Source organism: Channa argus, chromosome 2 (genome assembly GCF_033026475.1).
Source record: "Channa argus isolate prfri chromosome 2, Channa argus male v1.0, whole genome shotgun sequence".
NCBI lineage: Eukaryota > Metazoa > Chordata > Actinopteri > Anabantiformes > Channidae > Channa > Channa argus.
The window spans coordinates 15,372,845-15,394,090 of NC_090198.1; the positions used below are offsets into that span (position 1 = coordinate 15,372,845).

At 38.1% G+C, this 21,246-nt stretch overlaps 1 protein-coding gene across 20 annotated transcripts in view; it reads right to left on the reverse strand.

Moving 5' to 3' along the window:
* Positions 1–21,246, reverse strand: part of myo9aa (myosin IXAa) — an 82,345-nt gene that overhangs the window by 34,044 nt on the left and 27,055 nt on the right. For 19 of the 20 annotated variants that reach the window (XR_010913710.1, XR_010913708.1, XM_067495791.1 and 16 more), the window contains exons 3-6: positions 4,879–4,973; positions 4,734–4,796; positions 3,190–3,289; positions 1,922–1,975 (exon numbers count right to left, since the gene is read on the reverse strand). Coding sequence is in view for 18 of the 20 variants with exons in the window: in XM_067495791.1 (XP_067351892.1) it covers positions 1,922–1,975; positions 3,190–3,289; positions 4,734–4,796; positions 4,879–4,973 (312 nt within the window). In the remaining 2 variants the exon portion in view is untranslated. The remainder of the gene's footprint in view (positions 1–1,921; positions 1,976–3,189; positions 3,290–4,733; positions 4,797–4,878; positions 4,974–21,246) is intronic. The other variant, XM_067495786.1, reaches the window with a different exon arrangement.

The following is a 21,246-nucleotide window of genomic DNA, read 5'->3' on the forward strand; positions in this document are numbered from 1 at the left end:
CGAATTGAGCTACAGCCATAAAATTTTGTATAATCAAAATTATTTTCAATCAATGCTGAGGTCATGTACCACAATATAACACTAGAAGCACAAAGTCATTACAAACTCAAGGTAAAGCCATAAAAGACAGAATTAAATAGCATATTATTTAGCAACTAAATACACATTCGGAGGAGTAAACCTGTCGATAAATCTGGAGCTACATTAGCTGTTTATGACAAGAGGAATAGATTATGTTAAAGTAGGAAGTAGATGCTTTGATGTAACTAACCGTGTTTCTCTACATTCATACACCCACAATAAAGTGAGCTGTGCTATTTGCTTTATGGGCTCATTCCACTATGGCTGCCATAATTATCACATACCAAGGGCCCAGAAAGACAAACACTCCAAACATGAGACTCACACTTACAACACTGCACCTCCTTTTGCCTCCCTCACTCTAGCAGAAACTCACATTGACCTACTACTGACTTTAGGGTTATCATTTTCAAAGAAAACTATATAAAACTATATTCAGTTAAATAAAGCTCACATTTCTTGCCCTTAAACTCCTTTGTGTAAAAACAATACATCAATGTAGTAAAATGTTTTGAATTTTTATTTTGCAGATAAAAGTTGTCACAGTTGTCTAAATTACACTTCTCACGTATAGATATATAAAAATACACAGAAACACAAATCATAACAACTTATTTGATCGCTGACATCATACAATCCCAGTGTGATCTGAATCAGATCCAGTGACTGAGATGTCTTTGAACAAGTACCTTGTGTAAACCCGTAGGCATGAGCAAATAGTAAATAAGTAGTATTTACTATGAGTAAATATACTGTAGCTTAGTCACTGGTGAACAGAGAACATCTATGACTAAACCTCAGACCACTCCTCTAATGTTGTAACATGTTTTCTTGTCGCTGCAAGACATTACGGTCTACTCATGCAAGTTTTAATAAAGGTACTGGAAAGTGTCCTTTTATTTCTGTTTAATTAGGATTCTACAAAGATGCCTTTCTCTTTGACTTTCCTGACATTCGGGAAATTTCCAGTTTACCGTTACGCCCATTATGACTTTTTCCTATTTTTTGTTGCCATTTTTCTTGCGTTCTTCTTCACATTAAGCATTCCTATCTACTGTGCATAGAGGGTACCTCAGCATGTTTATGATGCAGTGTTTATAATGGATGTACAGAGGTTTCTCCCATGTCTTGAGTCACTGAGCACATTAAAAGCTGTATCGCCTTTTTTCAGAGCAGTAATTTTGATTTGTCACACTGAATAAAGCTCTGTACTTTTCCATTGTCCCACTGCACCAGCATGCACGACATAACAACCCTGTAAGGGAAACAGGTAATGAAATTCAGCCACTGTACACCTGTGCTTTTCCTAGTATTACATGTTAAAATATCTTCCATGAAGAAGGGCTTTTGTTTTATTAAGCGGAAATTATACCTGAAACTGTGTGAAACTAAACCACCCAGAACGCAAAGTGACCCGTATTAATGTAGCAAAAGGAGATTTTTCACCTGCTGTGGATTCAGGGTTACCCAGATGTTTTCTGTAAATTAGTGAGGCCCTCATTCGCCGCATGGAAAATGTTACTTTGGGCACTGCACTGACAATGATCCAAAAAGTGTCTACAGTGGTCAGGATATGACTAGACATTCCAGCATAAGTCAGAGAAACAAATCAACAAGGAACAACTAAAACAAACCAAGATACCCTAGAACAAACTCTACCAAAGCCAAATTTAGGAAAAACACAAAAAGCAAAAAAAAAAGGCAAGGAGGGAGTGTGCAACTGTGCAGGAGAAGGCTGACTACCCCTACAAGTGCCCAGGTGATTGAAAAACTACGTGTTGAGGTTTGTCCACTACAATGTGTTTCACAGTACACACAGAACTGAGGCACAGATACTGACCGGGTCACTCTCACAGTAACTTTCCCAGTGCTGTTGGTGCGTTGTCTTTGTCATCTGGAAATGTTAGAGCAGAGTTTACAGGGACTAAGGTTATGCAGGTTAAAAGCAGCAGCATTCCAATGACACATACTGTACAATTAAACATGTACACAGAGTTATAGGCAACTGACATCAATGGAAAGACAGACAGTTAAGATACAAGCAACGGCTGACCGTTTACTCAGTCCAAACACACAGAGTGATATTAAATAGTCAAACATTCAAAAGCATCTTGACACAGGTGACAGAAATATAGGACATGCACACACAATAAAGAAGGTACTAAACAATGAGCACATCATGATTCAACACATCAGGTGTTTCAGTTTGTTAGTAGAAAAGTCTCAACTTATTTTCTCACATGAATCTATCAGTCTGTGTAGTTACCTGGATATTTAAAAAGCCAGGATTCTCAAAGCAAAACACTGACATTATAACTACGAATGATAATTAATAGCCATCTCTTATAGGTGTTTATATAATCTGAAAAAATAAATGTATGCACAAAAAAAAACCGATACGTGCAAGTGTTGGACTTAGTCTGATTATCTTTAATGCAATATTATACCGATGAAAAAGAAAGACCGATACAAAGGAAGAGGTTAATATGAACAGATGGCAAGAGTTTGTGTTTGTGTATGTCAGCATGCATGTTTGCATGTGCATAACAGTGACTTGGAGGAATGGAAGGAATTTTCTGCTCTCTTCTGCGCAGGTGTGCAAATGCAGGAGTGCAGGTCTCTGACTGTCATGGTGTGACTGTTAAAGTTCTAAAGCAGGGAGTTTTACACACAATCCATATTTTATACATATACAATAGCCTATTTATGTGTGAACATGTTACCAGCAGAAGCATAAAGTAAATAAAGAACATAGTGTACACACACACACACACACACACACACACAGTTGTCTGTCTGAAACAACTGAGGACATTACACATTACAGAGCAGAGGGACTATATAGTCCCTCTATATAAGTGTGTATATATAGGTGATTTCTTTCTTTCCTGTTTCCAGACACTGTGACATAGAGGTAAATGTGCTTGGCTTCCTTGTCTGAGGATGTGCAGGTGACTCAACAAATAACTATACAGCAAACAAATCACAACATGTGAGACAAAGTTCATAAAGCTTTAAAGCACAAACAGAATTGGACAACAACCAGTGCAAGACAGAAGCAGGAAGGTTTACTACATGTTTAGTTTATCATGAAACTAAGGATCCCACCTGACTGAGGTAATGATATTCTTCAGGCTTCTTGAGGTGATAGGTGGTCCTCTCTTCTTCACTTGCTCCAGCGAGCAGGTAGTAAAACACGTGGTAGTTTCTAAAAATACATACACACACTCCTCTTACTACTTGCTCTAATTTAAATTAATAAGAAATGCAAGATTCTTTTTTTTTAGTCTGTACACATGAAATTGGTTATTACTTCAAGCTTAAAAAAAAAAAAAAAATGTATAGGCCATTTAAAAAAAGGCTATAATTATATCCACATAAAGAAGAAGAGCAAATGGTCACACGCTGAAAGAGACTAAGGCTTTAGTTCTGAAAAAAAGACATTTGTTTCAAGTCATTTGGAAACTGGCAATAAATCAAATGTGAGTCAAACATATTGGATTTGCAAGGTGTGTCACAAAGCTGAATCAACAAACACTTTTAAAGCACTGAATTTGTTTCAACACCTCAAACACAACCAATGTTATAAGAAGAATAGGCAGATACTTGAACAACGACAGAAACAAACTCATTTGTTTCAGAAAGGTAAAAAGTAAGTAAGTAAAAAGGACAAATGAATGACTTGAACTACATTGTGATGATTATCGATCTCAACAAATATGAAAACAACTATAGTGATAATACTTTAATCCATACTGCCCAGCCCTAGTTCTGAACTGCGCTATTATTTTACAGTATTAGTCCTCACTAGACTAATGACGGACCAGAACTCTCACAATTCCCCACAGCCATAATAACACTAATTTAGATAAAACAAATGCAAAAAATACACTGGAAAAATAATAGATAGGGTATCATGGTTAGTCTTTGTATACAAGTGCACAACAATGTAGGTGTGTAATTTTTCCTCTGACAGCACCTAACTATAGCATAAAGACCAGAGGTCAAACATGTCCAGCAGCTGTGTGACCAAGTTCCTTATTGAATACAGACACAAGAAAGCTTTTATGGGCCTGGAGTCAACAATCCATTTCAATAACAGGTATAATAGCCAACACAGGGGGGGCCACTGAGAGCCACCCCGCAGGAGATGCTAAGACTCATCACACCACGCAGCCCGTCCAACACATTAGTGTCAGCCCCAGTTAGAGCTCATTTAAATTTCACAACACACAGTTTGGCAAACAACAAGCTTTCTGGCTTTCATTTACATGCACATTTTTTTTGCCACAATTCAAACTCAATTTACTTGTTGCTATCACAATATTTTCTACATTAGTGAAACAAATTTTCAGCAAAAGGCGGTTTGAAGTTCCATTTGGATTGATGATTCAAAGTGCTAGAATTGCCAGAAATTCCACAATGTACAGTAGTAGATATAGAGTTTATGTTCGGGGCCTTAAAAGCAACATCTGCATTTTCATCAGTGTTACCATCCTACCAAGTGCAGTATATCAAAAATTGTTCTAGATTTGCTGCTTATTATGTAAACAAGCTCTGCAAAAGTTCATTTGATACAAGCAGCACATAAAAGTACGCCAGATTAACAAGAGAGCAGTGTGAATCTTAATGAGAATATGTGAAGTGCTCACCGCTCATTGTGTTCCTGATAGACCAGCCTTGACTTCTCCAGGAGGTATTTTTCCACATATGCTCTGAAAAAAGTATGACAAGGGGATCAACTTCAAAACACAATGTTTTTAGGAAGAAGAAAACCATTTGTATCTTGTCCCTTACCCTCTCACAGTGCCACTCTCCTGGTAGTTCACCTGAATGAATTTGCCAAAGCGACTTGAGTTGTTATTGTGGGCTGTCTTTGCGTTCCCAAATGCCTTGAGGGGAAAGAAAGGAAGAAGTGGTAAGATGAAAACAATATGCACTTAGGAAAATAAATGAGGAGAGGCCACATATTACATATTTTACACACAGGTTAGTGCCAGATGTTTGAGGTCACTTTCTGAGTTGACTTTAGGTGTGGATAATTTTTGGTGGGTCAGGCACACACAGAGATTTTGGTCTCATGCCAAACATTGTCTTGAAACATTGTCAGCCTGGATGATGCGGAGCAAGCTTTTCCTCTTACATAGTTTTAAACAGTGTCAGTCTTAGACAGATTAATAATATGGTTTGAGGATCTATTCAAGTCAGAGTCAGACAAATTGCCAGAGTGAGGATATAGAAGCCAGGCGAGCCGACATGATTGGAAAAAAGCAACTCAGTGAGTAATGCAATCCATGTGGCCATGTGGAACATGTGTAGTGGTTGTGCTTTAATAAGACAGTCCAGTATTTCCCCTAGCAGTTCTGTTTATGTTGTATGGCTGCCTGCAGGGGAAGTAGTTTTTCGCCCTATATAAACCCCCCAGTTATTTGTAGCTCCACCACAAGTAAACAAATTCCTCAGTGAATCACTTAGAGCAGCCATCGGCACTGCGTCTGAGAAATGGGAAAACACCCCTTCCTAACCCCACCCTTCACCAACTTCACATACTAGCATGCAGGCATTCTAGGCAATGGCTACTAACAAGCTAACAGACAACACTGTAAAGGTTCAGACTAGTCCTGAGGTCTAGCATCTGATGCAGGTTGGTCCATGATTGATTCATAGTGCTGCTATAATGCAAGACAAAAGGGAAACAGCAGGAAACTGTACCCTTTACCAGCCGGTTTGCAAAAGTTACAAGTCATGAGAATAGAGGACAATTTGTTTTCTATTGGCAACTTAAGGTTTACATGATCTCTGTAGCATGGGCAAAGAGCATCATACCCTTGAGATGATTTTAGGGAGCAGGAATCATCAGGAGACATTACACTTCTCTCTTAGAAGTGACACTGGCTCAAACTACTGGATCACAGCAATGAAGTGACATTTCATTTAAAACAAAAGCTGAACAAATCATTTAAATGGGCAGATGCTGTAAAGATCCATATTCAACTCTGCTTCCTGGACAAAGAAAGTCCATGAAAGGCTAAACTAAGTAATAGTGACAATCATTTCACATCCAGACATGTGGGTTTTAAAATAGGGCGCCTGAAACCAAGATGAGCTGGTATTCTGTTAACCACGCCGTCTACCTCCAAATTGGCTAAGCTGCCTGGTTCAGGAACTGCAGGTCAGACAAGGACAGACTACATTCAGTCAGCATCCTTATGTTTTAACAACTTCCTGACAGGACAGTCAATAAAACACAGCACTAAAGAATTCATAACACCAACTTGTTTGCACACAGGGTGAGAAACAGGCAGGACCTTTCAGTGACTTTTGTTAAAAGGCTTGACATTCAACATTTTGTGTTGAGCCAGCAGGAAGCAGGATGTGGAACTAAAATACTGAGAGCTGATTTATATTCAAGCACCATGCATTTGGCCACCTGGTCTATATAAAAAAAGATGCATAGTTAAAAAAATAATAATTTACTGCCAGCAAAGTGTATTCGCTCTAAACTTGGCTTAGCTCCATATTAAGGCTATAAAACACACATCTCACTTACAACTTACAACATCGGAAGAATGAAATCTACCTGCTGACAAACAACAATGCAACATAAAATAACATTAACAAAAAAATCAAGCAAATAGGAGCAAATCAGTTACAGAAGGACGTATTTTCACAGCACACACAATGTTCTTCTTCTAGTATAAGTGTTGTCAAAAGTTATTCTCTTTGATCTTAGTCACCAACCTAAGGTCAAGCAGACAGGACAGGTTGGGTAAGGTGAGAAGTCTAATGCACAAAATCACATTTCATGGCAGAGTAACATGATTTTTAAGATGCAGCAACAGTTGAACAGTATCTGAGGGGGGATTTGTTTCCCTTTGAATGGTCACAAATACTCAAAAGGGACACGACAGCTTAAACTGTTTGCACAGACGTGACTCAAGTAGGTCATCATTATTATTCTTGGCTACAGACCACAGACTGAGTGAAAGGCAGGCCAACGACAGACTTGAGATGATGCCAGTGTGTTCTAGGTGTAATGTGTCTGACTACAGGCTCGGTCAAAGTCATCCAGAGGACCACAGACAGAGAGCATGCCACAAGGCTGATGTTATGTTTTTATAAGCAAAGTCTATCCTCATGTCAGCATCTGGAAAAACTGTTTAGTTGTGTTAGATACTGTGGTTGTTTTAATTAGATGTCTTTGATTTGTCGCTTTAAAGATATATCAATCAACTTCCATATCATTGTAAACTTAATCCAGGTTTTGATATGGATGCAGCAATCCCATTTTCTGCTGGTTATACCTGTTATGACACCTTCTCTTATTAACCATTTCCTACGTTTAAAATCTCATCCCTAGGTTTTCATTCATCAACCATCCATCAATGTGCTCCAGATGGACCCCTATCTAACACTCTGTTTAAATTTAGTCATATGTGAAGCATTAAGCAGACAATACATTAACATTACAGAAGCCAAAATGAGATGTAACTAGCGCCTGCACGAAGAATAGGGTTGCATATTCAAAAAGTTAAGTCTGATCTTTTTGGTGTCATAGTTGGGAAGTCTGTGTGCCAATGATGACCCCCCCCCAGATTTCTGGCAGACTGTAGGTGGGACGGTCACTAAGGATCCAAGGTAGATGCTAATGCTGTGTTGTATGGAAGGTCTGCCTGGGAAAACTAGAACTTTACTCTTGGAGACAGACGTGATGAGGTTTTTCTTTCATACAAGCAGAGATGTCAGAGAGACAAACTGAAATGCACGATGAGGCTCGATCTAGAGAAAAACAACTGTGTATCATCAGCATAGCAGTTATAGGAAGAGATGTGTGAGGAGATGATGGAACCCAGGGAACACACGAAGAACGGAGAACTGATGCACTCCATTGGAAAGGCAATGAGCTGATATATGACACTGCTAAGATAACTTGAAGGTTGGGCCAAATAGGCAAGGTTTGAGACAGGTGTCTGAATAATAACTTTATTATAAAGTCATAAAGGTTATTTTTTTCAAATATGATAAAGTTGAACAATTAAACACATTTGTGTATTCTTGACAACTGAACTTAGAAGTTGTGTCAAAATAATAAACATTTATGTTAGTAGAATATTACATGGAGGGAGGAGAGGAGAGAGCAACATCTTGAATTAAGACTACAGATCATTTAAAACAGATAGATGACTCACGCTAGGTACTAGGGAGTCAGGACAAAAGACTGCTTGACTTCACTCACAAAGGGGTTTATCTTTTTGTGAGTTATCAATTGCTTGAGGGCAACAAATGGACTTCAATACTGGTAGTGTTTAGAGGTCACATGACATTTCTGTCCCAAACCACCCAGAGAGATGCTTTGTCCGAATATCACTATTGCTCAACTGTAATGGGCTCTAAAATAAAAACTGCCTTCTTTTTAATGGTTAACTGCAGATTGATTTAGGAAAGTGTCATAAAATTTTTAGCATTCTTTCTCTGACAGTAGCTATGGAGAAAAATCACGTCCAACTAAATAGTAATTTATTGGCTACTCAAAGAGACATTGCTCATTTAACCTCAGTGTATTCACATCCGTTTCCAGGACTTTTACCAGGCTGATTCACCCATCGCAGAATGTGGACATACCACTGACAAAGTGAAAGAGTGAGTGCATCAGCCCAACATGCATCATGATTATGTCGTAAAACGTGTGGGCAGATGCCGTTCTCCAGAGGCTAGTTCATAGCCGGGCCCCTTATAATAGCGCACCTAAGGTAATGCTGGCCACAGTGGACTGTGGTCACTGATCTGCAGTCATGGTTCCCAGCTAGGTGAAAGAACGGTGGGATGTGGCTTTTGGCAGCTGCTGCATTAGTCAAAACAGTGCTTTAAAATATGTCTGCATTACTGTACACTGTCCATGTACAGTAAGACATTTTTGAGGATTTTCTCTCCCATAGAACAGGACCCATGAACATAATGGCAGCTTGTTTTTTTTTTTTTTTTCAAAGCACTGCTAATGCTAGGGTGTTAACAATGAGGAAGTCCTATTAATTTAGAGGATACTTTTAAACAACATACAAATTCAAAATTTGTATCCATGAATTAACTTCTATTGTCAGAAAAGAGATCTCATAATTTTCATCAATTTTTCTGATACAAACACCGTTAGGAGCATATCTGATGTTACAGTGAAATTGCAATATAGACATCAAGCTTGACAGGATATGTAACTCTGGCAAGAGGAAAACGAGCTGCCACAAACCTCAGAGCCTATTTGTTTGGGGCTGCTGACAGCTGTTATGTGCAAGAGAATTTATTATCTATGCGTGCATGCTAATGTAAGATTGTGCAGTTATTTTTTAATCAAGGCTTCTTATACAGCCTAGGGGAAAAACTAAACATAACTTCCAAATTTTTTTTTTTTTTAAGAAATCATATTTTCATTTCAACAAGGGCCACTTGTCTGCTTGTTCTTCTTTTAAGAATGGTTATCATTACATACATACGTACTGTAGGTTTTTGGTTTTATTTATTTTTATTTTGTATTATGATATTACGATCTTCTCAACTCTCTGCCAAAAAACAAATAGACTGAATATACTAAATGTATAAACTAAATAAAGTTTAATAACCATCAGACAACACCTGAATTTGTGACAGAAAGTGAGAACAGTATAAAGGAAAACTAGAATAACCTGATGAGAAAAAGTAGAGGCCTTTGGACAAGTGCAGTGGTTTCCGAAATTATTTGACTTAATCAGAAAGTCCTCCTGAGTTTGTTCAAAGAAAATGAACATTAATCGCAGAGATGGAGATAAAAGCCAGGCTTAATATAAAAATCTCTCTAGGACTCAGCTATTAGATGTCTTTCATATAACAAACCTTCCTGAATTAGAGGAGAGTGGGGACAAAGCCACATTCCCATGTTACACAGACCCCATGAAAAAAATAAATAAAGTTTAAAACTCCTGAAACTCTTAAAATTAACATATTCATTTCCCATGCTATATCTTAAAATTAGACTATTGCATGAATCCTGAAAGAGGACTTTTTTTTTTTTTAATCCTTGGGCCATAGCAGGGAATTTCTGAGACAAAGTATATGCAATGGCATATCCATACCGTATCTGAATGCATGTTTGCAGATAATGATCTAAAAAGGTATATAAAGAACTATCCTTAGATCGCCTACAGAGAAGATGACAGCATTTCCAATTGTTACTGTTAATGTTACTTTATACAGACACAAGCCTTATCTGGGTTAAGCAAAGGATTTTTATCAAGGCCCAATGATGGCAAAATGTTGTCAGCTCATGGTGAAATGCTGTAATCCTTCAGGACATCTAAAAACTGACAGAACCCTCTCACCGGATAGCAAGGAAAATAAGATTTTAATGACAAAGCACACAGCAAGGTCACAATTGAAGTACTGAAGTCAACATTTAAAAATCAGGTCTTGTTTCTAATTCTGACTGAAACCTTGAGAAAAATTTGCCGACTAGTTAACAGGACTCACTGCATTGTTTGTGGGTGGCAGCATGTTGTTTTCTTCGGTGCTGAGTCAGTACAGTAAGCTGCCCAGTCATTCCTCATGTGCAATGAAGATGACATCCGCCATTTACTTCCCTCTGCTATCTGATCTCTGCTTTTTAAGTCTCTCTGATTTCACTCCTCCCCTCCACTTTTTCCCCTCATACGTCATACAACACCACACAAACGCAAGCAAATATTACCAGCATTTCTGGGTTTACAAGAAAAATCTGAAATTCTAATGCCTTTGCAGTAACCAGCTAGAACAAAGCGAGGGAAATGCATTTACATACAGTTTACTGTGTCGCTAAATTCCTGTACAGCAGCTTGAAAAACGTAAAAACTAAATTTGTTAACAAAACTTTAAAAGATTTAGTAAAGATTGAGTAAATTAAGATTTATCCAACTTTTAAAGCTAATCTTGACATGTAAAAAAAGTCAACATAAACATCAGTGGAAGGCAGCCGAAATAACAGCATTTCATGCCAGCTTTTGAAGACTACAGTTAGTACTGTAGTACAGTTATTACATTTATTATTTTCCAAAAAATACGCCATAATGACAACATGAAATTATTTTGTTTGCAAATTTTTTAGAAAAAAAAATAAAGACAATCACATAAGTAATTAACGCCTTTGCTCAATACCTTTAGCACCAAGTCTTTTTGAGTATGATCCTACAAGCTTGGCCCAACTAGTTTTGGGTAGTTCCTCTCATTCTTCTTTGCAGTATCTCTCAAGCTCCATCAGGTTGGATGGGGAGCGTTGGTGCACAACCATTTTCAGATCTTTCCAGAGTTGATCGGGTTGGAGTCTAGGCTCTGGCTGAGCCACTCAAGGACATTAACAGAGTTGTCCCGTAGCCACTCCTTTATCTTAACAATTTTGAAATTTTGTTTCTCATGGACTGAGAGTCCTTCAGGTTTGCTGTCATGTGCCTTTTACTGAGGAGTTGTTTCTGTCTGGCCACTTTACCATACAGGCCTGATTGGTGGAGTGCTGAAGAGATGGTTGTTCTTCTCGAAGGTTCTCCTCCCCCCACAGAGAAATTTTTGGAGCCGTTGGTTCCAAACATCTTCCATTTACTAACGAAGGAGGCCACTGTGTACCCTTCCCCAGATCTGTGCCTCAACACAATTCTGTCTCGGAGATCTACAGACAATTCCTTGGACTTCATAGTTTGGTTTGTGCTCTGACATGCACTGTTAACTGTGGGACCTTATATAAACAGGTGTCTGCTTTTCCAAATAATGTCCAATTAACCGAATTTCCCACAGGTGGACTTCAATCCAGTTGTAGAAACATCTCAGGGATGATCAATGGAAACAGTATGAACCAGAGCTCAATTTCGATTCTAAATTTCGATTCTTTCGATTTCGATTTTGAGTGTCATGGCAAAGGCTGTGAATACTTATGTACATGAGATTTCCCCCCCCCCAAAAAACAACCTTCTTTCACATTGTAATTATGGAGTATTGTTTGTAGAATTTTTAGGAAAATAATACAGTTAGTACAGAACAGATGAAGTTAGGTATGCTGATGACCATAAGCTGAGAAAAGTGAACATAACTGGAAAGAATAAATGTAGAAATATTACACAGAAGACTTTCCCCACCCCCACAAGCTCAGGATCTACATACCAATACACTACTGAAAGAGAATTTCATATCTTAGAAAGAAAATGACACCATCCAAACAATATATACAATATTTTTAATTCCTAATATTTTGTCCAACAGGCATTTTTCACTGGTTCAGACATAATAATGAATTAATTAGTTATGCAGAGCCACTGATTTTTAAAAAGATTAACACACAATGACAAAGCACAACAGTTTAGAGCCAGGTGAGACAGCAGATATTTCCCAAAGAAGTTGCAGGTAGAGTATCATTCAGCTTAAGGACCAGCTATTTTGAGCCACTGCAGGGGAAAAGTCTTGAAATCATAATTATGAAAGAAGAGCTTTCTGCATTCCTCCAAAAAGAGGTTAAACCACATTCTTCTTCAGTGTAATTAGATGAGTGGACTATTAGGTCTTTAATGTGTGGGGTGAGTACTTGTAGCTGAGGCCCCTTCCTTTTTGGTGAAGCACAGCTGCCTTACAGGATTTATTTCAAACATTTTCAAGATGCCTTTGACACAATGTCATTTCTCACAGTGGCACACAGTGTTTGCTCTGTTCTTCAGTCAGTCATTCACCACGTTACTCTTGCTTCTTCTGGCATGTGACAATTTCAAAAAAATAACTTTCTCCTCAACTGAACTTTTGACCCAGTGTTACCTCAAAGTGCACCATTTTATTAGGTCTGAGAAAGGAGTTGATGTAAGAGCCAAAGAAACTCATTTCCTCAAAAGTAAAAAGGCACAATAAGTGGCAGAACAAACAGGACCAGCAAGCTTCTTGTTTCAGAATCCACTTTACAGGCATATTCTGGGCTAAACAATAGTGCAGTGTTTCTTCGTGATAATGAGATGAGGTAAATGAGAGGCACAAAGAAGGATAAAAAAGGAAGGGTTGGGGGGGGGGTACATAGAATGGGGCACAGTGAGGGAGGGAAAAGAAAAAAGAAAGGGATGTAAAGGAAAGGTCCCAATAATTTTGTGTGCAACTGGACTAGTAGTTCAGTACATTTCCTACTTTCCTACTATTTCCTGCAGTAAATCAAGGGACGATATTCTCAAATAATTACAGTAATAATATTATATAATATATGTAATATAAGTAATATAACCTCAGTAACATAATTGCAGTACTTCTATGGTATCTGTGTCTCTACACAACACTTGTAACCTAGTTTGTGTATTTACAGTACAAGAAAGTTAACAGTTAACAAAGTTAACATGAGTGTGGTTTGTGTTGAATTATTTACAATTACTAAAGCAAAATAAAGTGTAAAATCAAATCATGTATTTTGGGGGATACTTTTATTTATAGAGGTGCTTCTAATGTTCGTCAACTTTTTAGAATTTGTGCCATTTCTGCAAAAATGTTGATCACATTTTTGTTTAAAAGATGTTGAAACTGATACTTTTTACCATTTCGTGGAAAATATTAGTTCATTTTGAATTTAATGGCAGCAACGCATCTCAAAAAAGTTGGAACAGGGCACTGTTTAACATTGTGTAGCAACGTCTCTTTCTTTGTCTGTAAACATCTGGGAAGTGAAACGACAAGTTTCTGGAGTTTTAGGAGAGGAATGTTGTCCCATTATTGTCTGATGCAGGACTCTAGGTGCTCAATAGTCCTGGACCTATGTGACCGGAATTTTTTTTTTTTTTTTATGATGTGCCAAATGTTTTCTATTGGTGAAAGAACTGGACTGCAGACAGGCCACTTCAGCACTCAGACTGTTCTCCTGCGAAGCCATGCTTTTGTGGTGTATGCAGTATGAGGTTTAGCATCATCTTGCTGAAATACTGTCTGGATGGGAGCATGTTTCTTTAAAAGCTCTATGTACTTTTCAGCATTAATGGTGCCTTTCCAGATGTTTAAGCTGCTGCAGGCACTAGGTACTAATGCACCCCCATACCATAAGAGATGCAGGCTTTTGAACTGTCAGCTGATAACAAGCTGGATGGTCCCTCTCCTCTTTAGTCCACAGGACACGGCATCCATGGTTTTCAAAAAGAATTTCAAATTTTGATTCATCTGACCACAGAACACGTTTCCATTTTGCCTCAGACCATTTTAAATGAGCTTTGGCCCAGAGAACACGGCTGCCTTTCTGGATCATATTCACATATGGCTTCTTCTTTGCATGATACAGCTTTAACTAACATTTGTGGATTGCAGAGTGAACTGTGTTAACGGTGATTTCTGGAAGTGTTCCTGGGCCCATGCAGGGATGTCCAGCAGAGAATCATGCCTGTTTTTAATGCGGTGCAGCCTGAGGGCCCAAAGATCATATGCATCCAGTTTTGACCATCGGCCCTGTGAAGACTTTGATCTATGACTAATCAATGACCAAAATCTTATGTGTAATCCAGTTCAAGAAGGTCTTTTTAACTATTTTGCGTGTTGTACTTAAGTTTTAGGTCTGAACACATGACCCTCGTGCACAGAGATTGCGCAGATAAATGAGAAATAAAGGAGCTAATATTTTCCATAAAATGGTAAAATGCCTCAGTTGCAAACCATTGTGTTCTGTTTTTATTTACGTATTAAACATCGTCCCAACCTATTTAGAATTGTGGTTGTAAACAAATACGTTACACATCCATACTAATGTACCTATATCCTAAAGAACATTCCATTAATTACATACATAAGAACAATTCCAATGTGTCCACCTTATATTTTATACATAAAGTATATTGTATATATATTTTTCCTGTATCTGCACAGCTTCTAGGGGGCTTCTAAGGGTTTACATTAACGTTGTCAATAACATTGTCTCTTTGGTCCAGGTGTCAAGAGAGCACCACCTAAGAATGTAAACAGGAACATTACATTTCATCTCTACAGTTACAGTTACTACTACTACTACTACTACTATACAGTTACTTCCTATGAGTCAGTGTCCCTGACTCTGTGATTATGCAAAGAAAAGGGAGGTGTTATTTGAATTGTAGATCAACTCAACCTTGAAGGTATTACTTTTGTGTTGTTTGATTATCTATTACTGTTTGTTTATTTACAATTTTTTTAATTCTTGAGATAAAAAAAAAATCTCTCTGGGATCAGTCCAAGAAAGGAGTGATAACTGCAGTATCTAGCTTATTTTAATAAAACATAACTAGCTCAGGCTCATTAGGACTGAAAGGGTTACCAAGAGACAGAATCTCTTTAATGTCAGCCTTTGTAAGTCAGTCATGCAGTTCTGATAAATTTCTATTTTTCCGGTCTTACCAAAACAGTAAAACAAGTGCTGATGTTCTATAGCCACAAATGCTGTCATTCCTTCCAGTCACCGCCCACAGGCTCCGCTCAGTGCAGTGACTCACTCCACCAACATATAGAGGAATAAGACCCGATTGTAAATTAAAATATCAGACTGACCACTGCACTAGCTATAATGAGCTACCTTAGAAGACCTAAGGAACATGAGATTATGATGGCTTCTTTGTCTTTCACAGTAGTAAAAGGTATAGGTTTAATTTTTGGATTTTTAGATGGACAAGACATTTGTCATCTTCAATGTCAGGATATTGTAAAAAGTTTAACCATTTTCAGAAGGTTTAACTTATGCCAATGGAAGACATAACTCAACACTCAAAGCACACCCATGAATAAGTGAACAGGCCACAAGGCCAGCATCACTTCTGTTGATTAACATGCAGGTGCTTATGCATGAATCCACACACACACACACACACACACACACACACACACAGTCAGAGCCCTCAGTGTGAATCTCTGCCAGCACAATGCAGCACTGCAGACATGGGTGTGGTCAACTTAAGACCTTTTCATTAGTGTTTCTGAATGAGATGCTTATTTGCAAAAAATGAGATGCAAAAAGTGTCATGTTTTGTGAAACTAAAATGTTGCCTTAGTTAACAAAAACCTATGTACTTTGTATATATTTGCATGTACTGTATAACAGGAGTGCAACAAGTAATTATTCTAACAGTCTATTAATAATTTTATTGACTGTTTGTCAGTAAGGTCAGTTCTGCATTACACAAAGATGTGAATGTGCTTTAACTGATTATTATTCCACGTTACACAAGTGATAGAGGGGGACAGATTTTCTTGTTAGTTTGGAATAATGCAGCGAGTATCTCGTATTAAAAAGGATATATTGGCTAAGACCAACATTTACAAGCCTCCACACTGTGATGATGTAATAGGTTTCATAACAAAACCCCTTTACATGTCACTCTCCCACATCCATGTTTATTTGTTAATGGCTGGGTGGGGATAATGTTAAGTTCAAGTATGACTGTGGACTGTCATACGTTAGACGTTTTTACTGGTCATCATGTTTGAGTTCTAGATGCAGAAGTACCAACCTGGGAAAAAAGGCTTATAGTCGCAAATTTGGTTCTCTATAAGAAGCATTTTTAAAGTGTGAGACACTGGCTTCAGCCCTGCTCTTGGCTGAGCTCAGAAGAGGAATTTCATCTTCAGTCCAAACCCACTTGGGCAGTGGCTGACTTTTCTCACCACTGCACATTAAGCACATAACACTAGGAAGACTAAGCCCAGCATGCATTGACTTTCTAGTTTGTAAACCTAGCTACAATGGCTACAGTAGCCTACAATACAATTACACCACTATGATATTACAGCCTCCAAAATATTGCTCACTGAGTTCAATAAAATCCTGTTTGACGACAGCCGATAAGATGATTATATGGCTGTATCTGACTGCACTGCACACAAACTAACTAAAGCTGAAACAGTGGATTGAAATAAACCTTTGATAATGGATGCATTGATGTCCTATAATTCAATGTCCTTGTGTTGCTGAAAAAAAGACCTGACCAAATTGGACCAAATTTTAACTTCATTACTTTAAACAACACTTGGGTTAGTTAAATTAACATGTAAAGCTTTACAAAAAAGAAACCTCTTTATTAAAAGCAGAGATAAATAATAATGTCCGTATTGAAGCAGGTTTAGTGACATTCCAGTCCGTGCTGTGCTTTGAGAACGAAGGGTTGAGTGACCTGAGTCAATTTGCCTCCCTGTATAGGATGTGTTTGACAAGCACTAAGTAAATGTGCACAGCCATTAAGAAAACAGGCCTATCTTTTAGAGCAAACACTAAACCCACTCACTCCAGAAGACTGTGTCAATATGCAATTTCACATGCAGTGTCAGTAGGCTGCTCGGATAACCTGTCACGGTTAGGTGTGTAATATCTTATTCTTTTTACTTTGAGAGAGCAGAGAGATGAGACTGAGGGAGACCCATTTCGGGGTCAAGATAAATCTAAGGACGTGAAACCATGAAAGAAGCTTTGAAGAGAAATTTCCCCTTTGGTGGAATAGCTAACAACTCATTGAGATTTGAAACATGACATGAAACAATAGGAAATAAAATGTGTCCAGTTGCAAAGTAGTCCCTCTTCAAGACTATATTAGTGGATCTGCAACCTAATCTCTACTACTATAACCGAGCTTTGCTATGCAGCACAGTATTGTTCCAGATGTCAATGAGGTGTGTGACTAAACACAAATCACAAGTTTGCTTTCCACTTTCCAAAGCAGCAAAAGTGAAATGCACACTTGAATTCAAATACACCAACATAACTTGAACCCAGATTTGGTACAAAAATTGAAATCTAAGTCTTTGCATTCTGACTACGTGCATGTGAGTGTATTGACGAGGGTACTTAAATCTGCATTTACCAAAACTGCATCCAGGCTGATGTGAATGTACAGTTAACTTTATTATTTACATTAATTGACTAATGCTGATTTTACAAATTAATAAATTATGCTGTTGAAAAATGTTTTAAATCAAATTTGTATGATTTGTATGATTAAAAATTTTAAAATACCAAAAGAATTCCATTTTAAAATCGCATGACAAAGTCAGCATTCATAACTGATGAAGTTAAACTGGGAATGTTTGGTATTGTTGCTGTAAACCAACTGCCTGTCCACTGAACTCAATTTGCCAAATTGTTTCAGCGTTACAGAACACACACCTGTGTGATTATTGGATGAATCAAGATAGAATCAAGATAGAGAATAATTAGTTACAGTCCTGCAACAAATTAATTAACCAATTAAATATCAAAATGGGCCATAAAATGCAACTATACAGACTTATTTATCACTTCTTATACTGCAGTTACAGGATGCAATATAACCCTATTGTCATTTAGCATGAAGTGACTCAATATTCAAAACTCATAAGAGAAACAAAAGCACAAAGCTGCATGGCAAGAGTGTTATGTTTAAGAGGTAATAATAAACAGAATTCACTGTTCCTTACATGAACTCAGTCAGAAAAATTGCAACAAGCATTACACTGCAAGACAGAGGATTACTCAGCTACAGAAACATAAACCTCACTCTGTTCAAGTATTTATAAGCACAACAGTCAACTTAAACTAACAGTTCAAGGCTGTAGCTAATTGTTATTACAGATCTGGGCTGGGCGCTGCCTTAGCGTTCCCAGTTTCTCAAGATAACTCAGTGAGCCAGCTGTACACAGGATGAGAGCAGATGATTACAGCACAAGTGAAAAATGAGAAGGCTCAATTACATGTTAGGATAGTAGAACAGGTTCTGCAGAAGTTAGAAACAAAAGTGATACAGGTTTGGGATCTTTAAATGTACATTTGTGATCCTGTTGCTTAAGCCCAAGGTATGTTTATATTACACTGAAAGCTTCTAACAGGTTATCATTTAAAATCATGAGCAGACTTGACAGTAGGAAGAATGTTCATGATGACAAATGCTGTGCGTGCTCCCAGTGAGGATATAAACTCCAGTTAACCTCTAACGTCAGCTTAGAGATGAATCTGTGTGCGCGTGTGTGTGTATAGCGTGTGTATAGCTTGTGTATTGTGACCCCTCCGTCATAAATCTTCACCCTCACATATTATTAACGCTGCGTCCACACAGTTTGAGCAAAGCCGGAACAGGTGGTCTTATCAGCAACACGCCCACATGTAGGCCACATGTCCGGCGTTAGCTGGCCAGTGTTAAGCCAACACTGAGCTACACAATACAGCCACGTGAGGGGAGTGACTTAGAGCAATCACTACACTGAAGCTAAGCCACGTGGTCAGGGCAGAAAGGAGGTCAATCCAATAGTTGTTAGGTCTCAGAGACACAAACACCAGTACCATGGTCAATCCTGTGTCAATCCCACAATCCCCCTTCAGGTTCTTAGTTCTATGTTACACACAGATGTGTTAAAACTCACCATGTTACAATATAAAGTAGATTTTTATCACAGAAAATAACCTAAATCAGAAATATTGTAATTATATTTAATAGTCAAAATGAGAATGAATGTTGCATATCTAATCCCAAATACTGAGCTGCCACATTGTGCTGCAGTAAATAAGCTGTTAGCAAATGACTTCAATAAACACATCAGTCATATCCTTAAATGTGCCATGTGGTTTTCTTTACACACCCCCACCAACACCACAATAACAGCAGTCATGTTTACAGACTGCCTGTGTCCACGATAGCTGTCAGTAGCTGGCCTCTTGTGAAGCTGTAGTTCTGGTTGCATTGTTGTGTTGTGCACATGTTATTTCCATCCTCTGCTCCAATTGGATAGTTGCTTTCTGTGTGTTCACAAGCAACAAAGCTTTTACTATCCCAGTAACTTTTCAAAGGTATTAAAAAAGCACAAAGATGCAGCCTGACCCTTTCTCAACTTTCCTGTGTTGTCCATCTGAGCTCCTTTAAATCTGATAAGCTCAGTGATGGGGACACAGCTGGAAATTCAGGTTTCACTCACAATGCATGTCCAAGCCTTTTAAATCTGGATGTTGAAACCCCCAATAGGCAATACACAATCTGAATGTATTTTCTTCAACAGAAAAAAAAACATCTGCAAAATATTTTTGGGAATATTTTAAACATTTTATGGTGCATTACCAACTACTACTTGAATCAAAGAAATAACTTTCAACTCATGGTCTTAAATGATATAAGCCAAAGGTCAGTGTTTACTGAGCAGAAGCAGTGATGTTTGAAATTCAGTGGTTGTTGAAAGCTTTATAACAAAACAGAGCTTATCTCGCTTATTAAATACACCACAACGCCTCTTCACAGCCATTGTTCTGGACAGTTAATGAGTCGTTCACATTATCCATTCAGGCAATGATCGCAAAGCACAATGATTTGTTCTTAGTGTTGCAGTGACAGTTATCTTCTGACTGGGAGGGCCGGTGGAGATTGAAAGATCGCTACTTCAGTAATGGGCCAAGAGAGGAAGAGAGAAATAAAGGTTCAGAGAAGGAGAAAGATGATAACGGCACTTGATAATTGCTTTTCATTTCCTGCAGTGATAATGTATCATGGGTACAAAAGTAAAATCTTATCTTTCCATTTCTTTATCAGGCATACGAAACAACCTCTGCTCAGATAAACAAAATAAATCTGTCTTCTTTCAACTGGGCACCAAAAGATCCAAGACAAACTACTGTAAAATACAGAGTGGAGTACATGGCTGACTGGGATGAGCTTTCCATGAGCGCATTGCTCCAGGGTGACATCCCTCATGTTTTCTGCTGCCTTCCACATGTGTGTTCTTTTCACACAAGGTTTTATTACACCACATCTGGGCTTATGGGAAGCACAAGACAGCCACAAACCCCACACATACACCACATGAGAACCTCACAGCAGAGAGATCACCTTCAAGGACTTTATTGATACCTAAAATCCCAAGGTTGGAAAACCTGCTGTGAGAATGGATAAGAGGAGGAGGAGGAGGATGTGGTGGTTTCAGAGTTTAACTGTTCTTCTCTCAGAACCAAAACCTTAATTACTATTAGGTCTTTAGCAGAAATAATTAACTGAGTATATAAATTCCAGGTTCTTTGTTGAATATAAAAATGACTGAATTGTAAGACTGCAAAGTATAGGATACATTCATCAGAGTTTCTGTTGTTGCAGAAGGAAAGCAGAGGGGATGGAGGGAGACGTGTACATAATAAAAGCATAAAATAGGTCCTGAACATTGACTCTCACTAAAAGAGCATTTCCACTGCATGGTAACGACTCAACTCAA